The 15,350-nt window shown below is 36.0% G+C and overlaps 1 protein-coding gene across 1 annotated transcript in view; it reads left to right on the forward strand.

Annotated features, from left to right (window-relative positions):
* LOC135212793 (membrane-associated protein Hem-like) overlaps positions 1-14,980 on the forward strand; it is a 38,188-nt gene extending 23,208 nt beyond the window's left edge. The window contains exons 10-16 of the mRNA XM_064246565.1: positions 339-461; positions 3,818-3,942; positions 5,771-5,873; positions 6,832-7,060; positions 10,165-10,258; positions 11,730-11,890; positions 14,372-14,980. Coding sequence (XP_064102635.1) covers positions 339-461; positions 3,818-3,942; positions 5,771-5,873; positions 6,832-7,060; positions 10,165-10,258; positions 11,730-11,890; positions 14,372-14,518 — 982 coding nt within the window. The 3' untranslated portion in view covers positions 14,519-14,980. The remainder of the gene's footprint in view (positions 1-338; positions 462-3,817; positions 3,943-5,770; positions 5,874-6,831; positions 7,061-10,164; positions 10,259-11,729; positions 11,891-14,371) is intronic.
* The last annotated feature ends 370 nt before the right edge of the window (positions 14,981-15,350 follow it).

Consider the following 15,350-nt stretch of genomic DNA (forward strand, 5'->3'; position numbering starts at 1 on the left):
TATAATAAACTATTGAAAAACCAGGTATAAGCATTTTTAATGGGTTTTTCTTGAGTTTGAACTAACAAAGTAAGCAGTTGTAAGTTTTTTTATAGGGGTTCTTAGTATATTTGCAGATTCTTGCTTTTGGGGGGGGAGGGGGGGGGGGGGGGGGGGGGGGGGGATGGGGGGGGGGGGGGGGGGGGGAGGGTGTCTGGTCCACTGAATTTAAGTAGCTCACCTTTCAGTTGCTATAATTTTAGTCACATCTGAAATACGTATAAGTGTTTTTTTAATTTTGTATTGAATTAAAAAGCATAAATTTGTTGTATGTAAACTCTTTACCTTTTATCTGACAGGATGGATAAGCTCCACATGGCTTTAACAGAACTGTGTTTTGCCATCAATTACTGCAGCCAGATTCAAGTTTGGGAGTACACATTTGCTCCTCGTGAATATCTGTACCAACATCTAGAACAGAGGTAGGTTATTGGAGTTTCATATGTTTTATTTTGATATGGGTATATATCTTAGAGAGAAAAAGAAGCTTGAAAAAATAGGAAGGTTTATTTTCAAGAAAAGCATCCATCGATAAAACATTGCAAAAGCCGGGTATGAAGTGAGCCTTTCAGGATTAAATATACAGGGGGTCCTCGAGTTACGACGTTGATCCGTTCTTAAGATGCGTCGTAACACGATTTTCAGCGTAAGTTCGGAACATTGAAAAAATACCACATGATTTAATGTAAAATACCTATCAATAACAACGATTGAGAACAATCCTTACCTTTATTAATTTGATTGGCTTGCACACTGGAGAGGAAGCTGCGGTGCTGGAGAGACTGGGGGAGGTTAGTGAAGAGAAAAAGAACCTCCAGAAGTTGCTGGAGATGCTGAGGCAGGTGATTCTTGAGGTGGGGCAATTATTAGACCACTACGCTGCTTAGTTATCACTGTCGCTTTCATAGGAGCAGATCCTTTCACATGTTCAACGATGCGCTCTTTATCTTTGATAATGGTAGCAACGGTCGAACGGCTAAGGCCAAGCGAGCGGCCAATGTTTGTTGGCGTTTCTCCCTTCTCAGATCGCTTTATAATGTCCACTTTAATTTCCATGGTGATGGCATTTCTTTTCTTCGATGCACTACCATCAGAAGAGTCCGCCTTGCGCTTGGGAGCCATAACAAAGAGCAAAAAGTTACAAAAACGATACAACACGAGGGAGAGAGAGGCAGTGTAAACAACCAAAATGGCGTATGGGCGAGGAATGAGCGTAGCGAAGCGACGCCGTCCTCTCCCCCACAAAGCGTATTCTTCCGCCGTGCGCCCGGAACTAGTTCGCGTTTGTTTACTGTTGCTTAACGACGCTAAAACCGCGTAAGACGGAACAACGCAAATATTATTTTTATATTTTTTTTTATTGGGGGCGCGTTCGTAACCACGAAACATCGTAAGTCGAGACCGGCGTAACCCGAGGACTTACTGTATGTAAGTTCTTACACTGAACAGTGTGGTAATAGAAGAACTCCCAATTGAAATTTAAAGTTTGTCTCCATCAGAGGCATATTTGCTCACAGTACAATATTTTTCATTGAAGAAGATCTATATTTGTTGATTTTGATAAATACATTCAATAAAAGAAGCAGCTTTAAAAGAGTAATGTTATTGGTAATATTAAGAATAAAATTCTGAGATTGAAATGTGAAGCTAATCTCCATTGATTATGAAAATACATTTAAAATTTATCATAGCTTCTTAAATGTTCAGTCAAAGTTTGGAAAGCCTTAGGAGAGGAAGGGGTAGACATCTTGTATGATCAGGTGGTAAAAATATTTGAACAGGAAAAGATACCAGAAGAATGGCGGGAAAGCATATTGATACCTATATTTAAGGGTAAAGGTGATGTCCAGGAGTGCCGTAATTATAGAGGTATCAAACTAATGTCTCACACATTGAAGATTTTGGAAAGGATAATAGATAGCAGGCTAAGAGAGGAAGTGAGTATAGGGAAGGAACAGTTAGGATTTATGAAGGGAAGCGGCACAATGGATGGAATATTTTGCATAAGGCAGCTGATGGAGTAATTCAGAGAAAAACAACAAGACCTGCATCTGGTATTCATAGACCTTGAAAAGGCCTATAACAGGTGCCAAGGCAAGAAATATGGAGATGTTTGAGGGAGAAGATGGTGCTAGAAAAGTATGTCAGAATTATTCAGGAGATGTACAGGAATGTGTATACTAGAGTGAGAAGCAGTGTTGGAGAGACGGATGGATTTGAGATAGGAGTTGGATTATACACCAAGGGTCAGCACTTAGCCCATTCATCTTCAACATCATGATGGATGTAATGACCAAGGATGTTAGAGAAGCAGTGCCATGGTGCATATTATATGCGGATGGCATTGTGTTGTGTTCAGAGGGGAGGGAGGTGTTGGAGGGGAGGTTGGAGAAGTGGAGAGCAGCACTTGAGAAGAGAGGAATGAGAATAAGCAGATCAAAAACTGAATATGTGTTCCAGTATTACTGAGGACGGTGGAAGTAGCATAAGATCGGGTGGGGAAGAAATAAAGAAAGTACAGAAGTTCAAGTACTTCGGGTCCGTATTAGAGGATAGTGGAAGCATGGACCAAGAGGTGAGACATCGAATTCAGGCAGGATGGAATACTGGAGGTCTGCATAGGGGTCCTCTGTGACAAGAAGGTCCCTCTGAAATTGAAGGGAAAGTTTCATAGGACCGTGGTCAGACCAGCAATGTTATATGGAACAGAAACAGCAAGTATGAAGAAAACAGAGGAGAAGATGGATGTAACACAAATGAGAATGTTCAGATGGATGTCGGGAGTAACAAGGGAAGATAGGATTAGAAATGAGTATATAAGAGGATCGACAAAGGTAGTTGAAATATCGAAGAAAATACAGGAGGAAAGACTTTGATGGTATGGACACCTGTTACGAAGGGAGGAGCGTCATCTTGGAAGACATATGATGGAAATGGAAGTGCGAGGTAGAAGGAAGAAGGGAAGACCAAGAAAGAGATGGCATGATTGTGTAGGGGAAGATATGGTATTAAAAGGTAGTATAAATGAGAAAGAGGCACAGGACAGAAATCGATGGAGACGACTCATTCACAACAGAAACCCCATATAAAAATGGGTGTAAGCTAGGAAGAAGAAGAAGAAGAAGAAGACAAGTTCTGGTAGTTGTTTGCATACCTTTAGAATTTATATTATGTACTTACTTGAGTTTTAAATTTAAACATTACAGTATCCTAGTAATTCTGTAAATATCTATAAATAATCCTTTACATATTCCCAAACACTGGTCTTCTTAGTGTTCAGTTATTGGGAATTTGCATAGAATTTACCCAATGAATATGTAGAGAAGAATTTCAGAACTTGTGGAAATAATACCTATGTGTAACAGGTAATGTAGATATTGGAGTTTTGTAGCTGTATACATACATTTACAAAGTTAACTTTTTAGATAAACTGTATTTATACCATTTCAAACCTGTGGATTTGTTTTTCAATTTTAGTACTTTGCTGCCTTGAGCATTTTTTTTAATGTAGATTTCTAAAATTCATAATTCATAATACTGATGTAGTGTTTTTATATTTATCTCTAAATAGTGTTAACTCATTCCTTAACAGGATATGTAAAATATGATCTTCAGTATTAGGCATAGGGTTATGGAATATGTATATTATAGACTACTTTAGATTTAATATTCGTATTGGTCAATATCATGAATTGAAGACTAAATTTAAATAGAACATTGAAGATAAAATGTTATTTATTTATTTATTATGGAGAGTAAGAAGATTTTTTGCTTTCAGGTTTGCACGTGCTTTAGTTGGGATGGTTATGCACAATCCAGATACGAATGAAATAGCAAAGCCAAGTGAGCTTTTAGCCAGCGTTAAGACATACATGAGTGTTCTTCAAACTGTTGAGAACTATGGTAGGTATTCTTATTTTTCTTTTTACATTAGCTGGTTTGTGACAAGACGCCTAGAGTGTAGGACTTTTCGATGTGTAATATTTTTGTTTTATGTTTTCCTTTCATTGGATCAGTTTCCCTCGTGTTGTATAATTGTATGGGACTAGACCAGCATTTTAATATGCAAGAAAGTGATTGAGTTAAAGTCTTGCATATTATGAACTGACAATTTTTATTCAGAGTTTTCTTATATAAATGAATGTACAGTATTTGGTAGATGAAACACTAAGTCTTATTCTTTATCTGTCCAGCTTTTACAGTTATAAATAAAACTTCCAAATAAAATATTTACTAAGTTATATGAATATATTATAAGTATCTTAAGTACTGTTGTGTCAGGTTTTCCTAGTAAGAAGTTAAATGGCAAATATAAGTTTTCTATATTCTTGTGTGTCCTGTGCTCTTTATGCTGAACTCCAGTCAGGACCAGGTCTCTATCTGTCCTATTTCTCTAGATGATTCCCTGGCTTTTGTACGGATCTTTGTTCTGTTTCTTCCCTATCTATTGCTCTTCTGACCACTTGTTCTTCATCTGTATCTACAGCCCCCCAGACCAGCATATCTTCATCCTTCTCAGCACATGTCCAAACGATCAAAAGCTTTGAGATCTCGTCTTGTTTCTAGTGTCTTCATGCCACGTCTCTCTACCTGTTTCTCTTTCACATTATGAACTTCCTGTCATACTCCAGTCATGAATCTTGGAACATTTTGGTCACACCTTTTCAAAATTACTTCACATCATGAACTTCCTGTCATACTCCAGTCATGAATCTTGGAACATTTGGTCACACCTTTTCAAAATTACTTCACATCATGAACTTCCTGTCATACTCCAGTCATGAATCTTGGAACATTTTGGTCACACCTTTTCAAAATTACTTCACATCATGAACTTCCTGTCATACTCCAGTCATGAATCTTGGAACATTTTTGGTCACACCTTTTAAAATTACTTCACATCATGAACTTCCTGTCATACTCCAGTCATGAATCTTGGAACATTTTGGTCACACCTTTTCAAAATTACTTCACATTATGAACTTCCTGTCATACTTCAGTCATGAATCTTGGAACATTTTGGTCTCCTTTTCAAAATTACTTCACATTATGAACTTCCTGTCATACTTCAGTCATGAATCTTGGAACATTTTGGTCACACCTTTTCAAAATTACTTCACATTATGAACTTCTTGTCATACTCCATGGTCACACCTTTTCAAAATTACTTCACATCATGAACTTCCTGTCATACTCCAGTCATGAATCTTGGAACATTTTGGTCATACCTTTTCAAAATTACTTCCATTTTCCCAGCTATTGTTCATGTTTTTGCTGCAGAGTAATACTATTTACCCATCATAAATCTTTGCTTTACCTACAAAAATGGAAATTTTCATGTACCAGTAGCCTAGCCATTGTTTTTCATTTCATCCATCTGCAGCTATTTTTATTTTTACGCCTGCCTTGGCTCCTGCTTCAAAGACCAGTATGTCTCCTATGCATCAGAATGTATTATAAATGAAATAAAAGTATAGCGATTAACCTCAAGTATACTAACAATATAGTGTGGTTACTGAAATAATTTCAGTACATTGAGCTGACAAAGTAAAAATACAAAAAGCTTTTCAAGACTCGAAAAGCTAGTTGGATAATTTTTTATATACAAAATCAGCTTATTTAGCTACATTATCCCTATGGAAAGTGTTATAAGGAGGATGAAATCAGTTCAATGAACATTATTTTGTTTATAACTGTGGAATATACAGTAATGTCTGTATTATACTTCCAGTTCATATTGATATCACGAGAGTGTTCAACAATGTCCTACTTCAGCAAACTCAGTTACAAGACAGTCATGGCGAAAAGACAATTACAGCCCATTATAACACATGGTAAGTTTTTGAGTACTATGTGCTTACTTTGCCTTTTTTGTGTATTTTTTTTTCTAAATTGTGGGTTTTAATCATAACTGTATGCTAATTGTCTCCATGCAGGGCACACCAAAAGTGGTGCACCTATACAAGGACTAATGTTCCCGAGTTGTAGAGGAATTGGAAAGTCAGAATGTAGTATAATGTTTTATAGCTGATGGAAAAGCTGGGCAAAGCAATATGAAAATCAGTTTGATAAAAATATGGAAAACCATAAATAAAAAAATATAAGCTTGAAGTTCAAAATTATCAAAATATACATACTTAGCACTTCATAAAATGAAAACAAAGGAAAGGGAAATAGAAATATTACGTTCATTATTTTATGAAAGTGCATCACTAACATTTGTATAGATAAAATCATTTTCAGTGATCATCAGCATTAGGGATAATGAAATAAGGGGAGATGGCAAGAGGAAGCCCTTGAAGCATTGCTAATTTCTTGTTACTTAAGACCATATTGATAAAAAGAGGATATATAACTAAGCAGATGCAGAGATCAACTAAGCTACAGTTAATCCGTCTGGTGCATTTTTATGTACATTAATTCATGAAGCTGCCACAGAAGGTCTTATAGTATTCAGTATGACATCAGTAACAATATCTCCACTTAATGATTGTTTCACATTCTCTTTAGAACATCAGATTTCATGGTTATAGTGCTGCATTTCATGGTGTTTCTGGATGCCTTACATCTATTTTTCAAATCAATTTCTCATGGTCTTTTATCTTAATATGCTGTAATAGTTCATTACAAAAGTTTGCCAAAGGGATTTAACAGTATTAAAAAAGCTTGAAATTATAAATGTAACTGTTTACTTTTTCAGTTTGTTATGATTGATGTTTCCCCTGTTATGTATTTATTTTCTAAATTTTTTATATAAATGTAGTTCAATTAACATTGCATGCTACTGTACAGGTACTCAGAAGTTCTCCTTCGTCGGGTGAGCGCAGGACACATTGTTTTCTCTCAGAATCAGAGAGCATTTGTATCTCTAACTGCTGAAGGAGCTCAGCCATTTGCTGCAGAAGAATTCTCTGATATAAATGAGCTGAGGGCTCTTGCAGAGTTAATAGGTCCCTATGGCATGAAGGCCCTAAATGAAAACTTGATGTGGCATATTGCCAACCAGGTTCAGGAACTCAAGGTAAGGCTGGTATGATATTTGTCTGGTATTTATGTTTGAGGTGTTTTATTTTAGGATAGCAGAGTATAGTTATAGAACTAATATGAACTAATATGAACTAGTTTGGTAAGAAAAAGATTTTCATGAAATGTGGTAAAGGCCTTAATTGGATAAGCCCGTTTGAGATAATGTATATTTTTTATCAATGAAAACACACCAAACTTTCATCAGTTTGCACCAAAAACTTTCCATATCAGTGAGTTGATCTGTGAACATTTCCAATGTACCTTGGTTAAATACTGTAATAATTTTTGTATGTATTTTGTTGAAACTTACTGAGTAAGAGCAAATATATGTAGTAGAGGTCACAACTGGTGGTGGCACTCTTTGGGTGACTATTACTAGATTTAACAATTTTTTTATCACCCAGTTGAAATTTCATGCAAATTGCTGAAAACCTGCACATTAAATTCAGTAATGACATTCGATAATTTGATAATTAATAATGCTTTCATTATTAGTAGAAGTTCATTATGCACTATTGTCTGGCTTTAGCAGAGACAAGTGCTGCACTTCAACTATTCATATTCTTGTTTGTGAATTACAAAGTTTTGTCATGATTTAGTTTATTTTTTTTCATTAAACATTTGCTTACATAAAATTGAGGTGAATTATTGTTTATTTATGTGGCCCCCCAACATAGGCTCCTTTGTATGGATTTAAAGATGAAAAGAGAAAAGAAAACGAAAACGAATGGGGTAAAGAAAATCAAGTGGTATAAATTGTTAGGGAGGGATAATGATAAGAAGAGAGAGTTCAGGAGAAGAGTGCTGGGAGAGGTTGATCTGGGAATTGAAGATGTGGGAGAATGGTGGAGGCATAATGCATCAGTGATTAGAAAACATGGAAAGGAGATACTAGGGGAAACATCTGGAATAGTATGGGAGGAAAAGGAGAGCTGGTGGTGGGGAGAAGAGGTGGGGGAAGTGGTGAAGGGTAAAAGGGAGGCAAAGAAGAGATTTGAAGAGTCACAGCTGCAGGAGGATAGAGAAAGATTAAGAGAAAGAAACAAAGAAGTAAAAAGGGTGGTAGCTCAAGCTAAGGCAAGGGCATATGAAGAGGTTTATAATGAACTGGAAACCAAGGAAGGGTTGAGTAAGATGCTCAAACTGTCAAAAGTAAGAAATAAAAGAACAAAGGACATCACCCATATTAAGCAAATGAAAGATAGGAATGGTATGGTCATAAAAAAGGAAGAAGACATCCTGAAAAGATGGAAAGAGTATTTCGAACAACTGCTAAATGAAGAAAATGAAAGACTTGTAAGAGAGGATGGACAAGTAAACATGGGAATGGTAATGGGGATATCTAGGGATGAAGTGATACGAGCCTTAAAAAGAATGAGGAATGGGAAGGCAACAGGACCTGACTTAATCCTAGTCGAAGCTTTGGAAAGCCTTAGGAGAGGAAGGGGTAGACATCTTGTATGATCTGAAGGTAAAAATATATCGAACAGGAAAAGATACCAGAAGAATGGCGGGAAAGCATATTGATACCTATATTTAAAGGTAAAGGTGATGTCCAGGAATGCTGTAATTATAGAGGTATAAAACTAATGTCTCACACGTGAAGATTTTGGAAAGAATCATAGATAGCAGGCTGAGAGAGGAAGTTAGAATAGGGAAGGAACAGTTAGGATTTATGAAGGGAAGCGGCACAACGGATGGAATATTTTGCATAAGGCAGCTAATGGAGTAATTCAGAGAAAAACAACGAGACCTGCATCTGGTATTCATAGACTGAAAAGGCTTATGACAGAGTGCCAAGGCAAGAAATATGGAGATGTTTGAGGGAGAAGATGGTGCCGGAAAAGTATGTCAGAATATTCAGGAGATGTACAGGAATGTGTATACTAGAAGTGAGGAGTAGTGTTGGTGAGACGGATGGATTTGAGATAGAGTTGGATTACACCAGGGGTCAGCACTTAGCCCATTCATCTTCAACATCGTGATGGATGTAATGACCAGGGATGTTAGAGAAGCAGTGCCATGGTGCATATTATACGCGGATGACATTGTGTTGTGTTCAGAGGGGAAGGAGGAGTTGGAGGGGAGGTTGGAGAGGTGGAGAGCAGCACTTGAGGAGAGAGAATGAGAATAAGCAGATCAAAAACCGAATATATGTGTTCTAGTATTACTGAGGACGGTGGAAGTAGCATAAGATTGGGTGGGGAAGAAATAAAGAAAGTACAGAAGTTCAAGTACTTAGGGTCCGTATTGGAGGATAGTGGAAGCATGGACCAAGAGGTGAGACACCGAATTCAGGCAGGATGGAATAACTGGAGGTCTGCATCAGGGGTACTCTGTGACAAGAAGGTCCCTCTGAAATTGAAAGGAAAGTTCCATAGGACGGTGGTCAGACCAGCAATGTTATATGGAACAGAAACGGCAAGTATGAGGAAAACAGAGGAGAGGAAGATGGATGTAGCAGAAATGAGAATGTTGAGATGGATGTCGGGAGTAACAAGGGAAGATAGGATTAGAAATGAGTATATAAGAGGATCGACAAAGGTAGCTGAAATATCGAAGAAAATACAGGAAGGAAGGCTTCGATGGTATGGACACCTGTTACGAAGGGAGGAACGTCATGTTGGAAGACATATGATGGAAATGGAAGTGCGGGGTAGAAGGAAGAAGGGAAGACCAAGAAAGAGATGGCGTGATTGTGTAAGGGAAGATATGGAATTGAAAGGTATAAATGAGAACGAGGCACAAGACAGAAATCGATGGAGACGACTCATTCGCAATGGCGACCCCATATAAAAATGGGTTTAAGCTAGGAAGAAGAAGAAGATTTTATTCCATATTATTAGTTGAGGGTAAAATTATAAATAGTTAGAATATGGATCAACTACAGCTAGACTGTGTGTAGCAGTGAAAGTATGATTTAGGTTTTGGTTCAGTTCTAATAGTTGCAACTAGCAGTTTGAGTGCATTTTAATATACATTTTGAGGCTTCAGCTTCTCTTGAAGTTTTATTGTCATGATTGTATAAATTCTTATTGGTTCTTTTGCATGTTCAATATTTGCTATGTTTGTTTATTTAAAACACTTTTTCTATTACAGAAACTTGTTATTTTAAATAAAGAGGTCTTACTGTCTATGAGAACAAACTTTGATAAGCCAGACCAGATGAAAGAACTATTCAAAAAACTTCAGCGTAAGTACATTTTTTGTTATTACCTAGCCAGCAATTTATTTATGTACAGTCAATAATGAAGATTCAGTGTTTTAAAAGTCAGTAAAAGTAATTACCATTATGATTTAGGTAGATATTATAGGATAATGATATACGGTTAATATATATTATTTTTCCACCAACTGTAAGTGCATGTCAGAGCCATAACAACCTTAATGTCAGCAATCAGTTCTGCTGGACAATTCCAATAAAAGCTAATAATAAGAAAAAATATACAGTACAATATTTTGCATACTAAATACATAACATATTCCCAAATTTTGTGGGGTAAGAGTGGAAAAAGCCCATTAAGTGTAAAGCATATTGATGAAATACTTTGCATTCACATTGTACGATGCCATGCCTAGTTACAGAGAAAACGTCACAGTTTTTTGCTCAAGATCTGTTGATCTTTCTTATATATCTTCTTGAATCATGCCTTTAGGCCGTATAGAAACTGCAGTGATTTTTCACTTGTTTGCGAATACCATAATTTTAGTTGCAAACTTTTTCAGAACACTTGGTAAAATATGAAATAGACAAAGGATACAGGATTTTGTTTGTAGAGAACTGGGAGTTGTCTCTACCATGGATTGCCAGAGCAGTACATTATGCATTAATTTGTGGAAAATTGCCCATTATTAGTAAATGCACGAAAGAAATCCAGTCATTTTAATGATCAAAAATAAATTTTAAATGAGCTACATTAAAAGGAGTGACAAGTTCTGAGTTACCTGGGTTATACGGATTAGAAACAGTTCAAACCTAAGTACTAATCAGTTCTTTAAGATGGCTATAAGGTTAAGTCTTTAAACTGAACTGCTCCACTTAGAGTCAACTGATAGACCTATAGGAGTTGCAGTCCAGAGCATTTCATTACCGTAGTAGTAAACCTATTTAATTAACATAGATATGGAAAAGATTTGTATTTGCATAATAAAATATATCTTAAATTGTTTAGGAAAATAACTTTATTTTAGAAACCATTTTAAAATTCCTTTACTTTAAATAATTTATTATTGTTATTTGAAAGAATATCAGGTATTTTCTTGGTAACTTTCCTTGAAAAGGTCACTACTAACAGTGTGCTGTGTGTAGTGTATTGTTAGCATTATTGACGGCTCCTTTTATGGCATCCCTTGGTTCCCAGGTATGTTTTTTCTTTGGTCTTATTGTTACTCTAAAATCTGAATCTTAAAAACAAAATTTATTATCTTCAGGGGAAAAAGGCATGTTTCCTTTTGCTTCTTCAGTTTTTTTTTTATACTTGTGGAAAGGTATAGACTATGTAAATGTTTGTTTTGCAAAATGGATTAAAAATCTGTTTTTTAATTTGAAGGAAAATATGAAGGATTCCTTGCAAGTCAGGCTCAAGGTGTGGAATTACATGTACTTTTAGATGGACTTTGTTTCCAGGTTTGCTATTCATACAGTGTTTATAAATATTTTACAGAGGTGGATAGCGTTTTATCCCGAATGCAGATCATAGGTGTAATACTCTGCTTCCGTCAGTTAGCACAAGAGGCTCTCACAGATGTCCTAGAAAACCGCATTCCTTTCCTAATGTCATCCATAGCAGACTTCAGGCACCATGTTCCAAATGGTGACACAATGGTTTGTATAATATTTTTCTGTAAGTTAATCAGTATACGTAGTTGCCTTTCCTCTCTTGATTTTTTTTATGAAACATGAGGACATCATTAGAAAGTAGTTTGGTGTTAATGACATGTTTTTTATTACACAAAAAATATATCTTAATATGTTATAATGAAATTTTAAATTGTCCACATAACTGACTGCTGAGGGATGATGAACAGTTTGTGTATAGCATTCTCAGAAAAGATTGTCATTGAAGTTTCAGAAGAGTTGTACGTTAAATTATGTGTAATTATCATAAAGTAAATTTAAATGCTATACATATTTTAGATCTATAATTATATTGTTCATACGCAAACAAACCTTTGGTCTTAACAATGGGATAATTTCTAGCGCCTATCTTAAAAGGACTCTGCACTTTAGACCAGGCTGCTGCAGACTTTTTGTTAGCACAGGACGTACTAAGAAAGAGGTGTCTAAGAACACTTATCTCTTTTTGGATACGGGAACCCATCAGACAGGCATACTTGGTTGTTGATGATTCTGCCACCACATCGCACAGGCTAGAGTGCATGACATTAGGGGTATTGGTCCCTCTCTGGCTTTCAAAAAGAACTTGGCTGTACATAGAGTGCTGAGCGCTGGTACTTGGTTACGCCAGTCCACGTTCACCTCCTTCTATCTTAAGGATGTTGCCCACAGAACTACGGACATGTTTTCCCTGGGTCCTGTGGTGGCTGCCCAACAGGTTGTGTAACTCATAGTTGTCCTTAATAGGGCACTTTTGTATCTTACCTAAGATGATTGTGTGGATGAGAGAATGAGTGTTGGCTGGTCTCCTTTCTCTTGTACCTTTCCTTCATCCTTCAGGCGGTTAAGGAATTCAGACACGTTATTCGCTGGACTGATCTGATACAGGTGAGGATTGTAGTCATACTGATAAGTGTGGTAGCTTAATATACAAATATCAAACCCTCTATTCGGTAGCATATGCTTCACTCCTTAGCAAGGAGCAGTTGGGAGTGGTAACAAACCCTGGTGTATTGGTTTGCTATTGGACACTCAAAGTTTCTATTTGGTTCCCTGTACAATGATTCTCCCATATATCATTGTATGTCACTCAGTGTCTGAACGGTTATGTATCAATTTATCTAGCTTCTCAACGGGCTTCAGTCCCTCTCCAGAAGTCATTCTTCTGGAGCTGGACTGGTGGGTAGGCCCCCAGCCAGTTTAGGATGTCTTGTACCTCTCTCCAAGTATGAGTCTATCCTATTGTTAAGACTGAAGGTTTGTTCGCGTATGAACAAATGACAAATTTTCGAAGACAATTTGTATTTTTCATAGCTACAAACCTGAGGTCTTAACATTATACTGCCCACCTCTAGTTGCCCCTCTATTTGTTAAGACATCCTGAGTGGGAAAGACTGACGCGGTGGTATAGGTGCGTGGTCTTTGACCACTCTTCACCCGATATACGCACGTGTTGCCAGATCTCACAAGATTCCTTGCTTTCATCTGCGTTTTAACCGGATCCAGCTAGGCGCTAGAAATTATCCTATTGTTAAGACCTCAGGTTTGTAGCTATGAAAAATACAAATTTTCTTTGAAAATTTGTAATTTTAAGCAAAATTTTGCAGTGTTAATTGTTGCCTTTTATTTCTGAGCAGAGAAATTTACTAAACTATTGATTATGCTTTTCCTTTGTGTGCCATTGTTCATACTACTATTACTAAGGTGTTGAAAAAACGTACATCATAATCCCCCCAGGAAAATTCTAATTTTTGTACCCTGTCTCCGTTTAGGTAATTTTTCATTGATGATTGTTAATATTAATGCCATGTATGTGTTATTTCTTTTCATGTAAGCTATTCACTCATATGTTTGATGTAGTATGTGTTATATGATTTCAGAAATTATTTTCACAAACATTCCAAAGTTTTCAGTTATGTGGACAGTGTTATATGTGAAAAATTTACTTCTTCATAAGTGATAACTCCTGTTACATGCCATTTCTATAGGTGAATAAAATGCATGGTCATTCACGAGTTATTAGTTGTAAGGGAGTATTCGGGAGTATTCAGAAAGCTTTCATAGGAAATTAACACAAGTACGTGCAAGAATAGTATGTTCAAATAAGAAACACAGATTCTGTGGTGTGAAAGATTTCATTACTAAATGATATATCAGTCAGTGAAATTAGTTCTCTATTTCTGTTGTTTTTGCTCTACTATTAGCTACTCACTTGTGAACATGTTTATTGTGTGCGTTGAAAAAATTTAGCATTTCTGATGAAGTGAAGTGAGAGGGTTAATTGTCACCACAGGTAATAAAAAGAATTTATAGTGCATGGAAATTTTTAGATAACTTGTACTTCAGGCAGTTAGAGGAAAAATAATTACTATATTAGGAATTTTGACAGTGTGTAAATATTCCCAAACGAGTACTCTATTGAAATAATTTTTACATAGTGAGAAAATTTAATTAATAACTCTTGAACAGTTTATTTACAGATTCTCAGATTATCGCCCGATCTTGATTCCAGTACAGGTATTTCAAACCCATAAAATGAATCTGATAAATAATAGGCTGTTCTTAAGTCAACAAGAAGGTATTTGTATGAACCTTTGTTGGCACTATAAATGCTGAACTACGTATTGCCTTTAAAATAACTGTCTCAATGTTTGCTCAATGCATTTGTTTAAAATTAAACCATATTAGCAAGAACTTGATGTAAACATTTCCAATTTTAAAAACCAAACGACTAAAGTAACTTAACAAAGAGCCTATTGCTGTCAAATTGAATGAATTGAAAGGATAAACCTAGTTATGGATGTAGGCTGAGATGTAATCTATCATCTTATTAAAATATAGTACAGTGCTCTTACTCAGAAAATGGTTGCATTTGCATCACATTGATAAATTCTTGAAAGCTACTCATTTACAAGAGGGCAACAAGGTGTGATTTATTAGAATATATTATTTTTTTTATACCAGGGGAATGTTTTTTATTGGTCACACTATGTATTCTTGGTATCTGTTATCATCAGAAAGCTTTTTTGATCCACACAACGGGAATATGATAAACTCTAGCATTATTGCTTCACAATCTTTTTTATTATTGTACATCGTGAGTAGTTAAAGTAGCAGCTATTTTAACACCAAGCTGAATGGATATAATTGATAAGTTAACCTTCAGGGTGGCAATTTTTGAATTGAAACACCTGTAGCATAAACAAAGTGTTATAACAGTTTTGAGATAGTATGTAACATCTACGACCTTTTTTGACATTGAGTGAAAAACAGTTCAGTGTAATGTAGGGCACATATCATTTTAGATTAATTATTCCTTAACTCTACACAGTAATGCTAATATAATCTTGCATTTTCAAATACAGCACTTGATTTATTTTGCCTTTGCAAGGACTTTTTTGGAATTCCTTTGTAAGTGTAAGAATAGTTATCGTTATCCATTACATTT

Source organism: Macrobrachium nipponense, chromosome 41 (genome assembly GCF_015104395.2).
Source record: "Macrobrachium nipponense isolate FS-2020 chromosome 41, ASM1510439v2, whole genome shotgun sequence".
In the NCBI taxonomy this organism is placed as follows: domain Eukaryota; kingdom Metazoa; phylum Arthropoda; class Malacostraca; order Decapoda; family Palaemonidae; genus Macrobrachium; species Macrobrachium nipponense.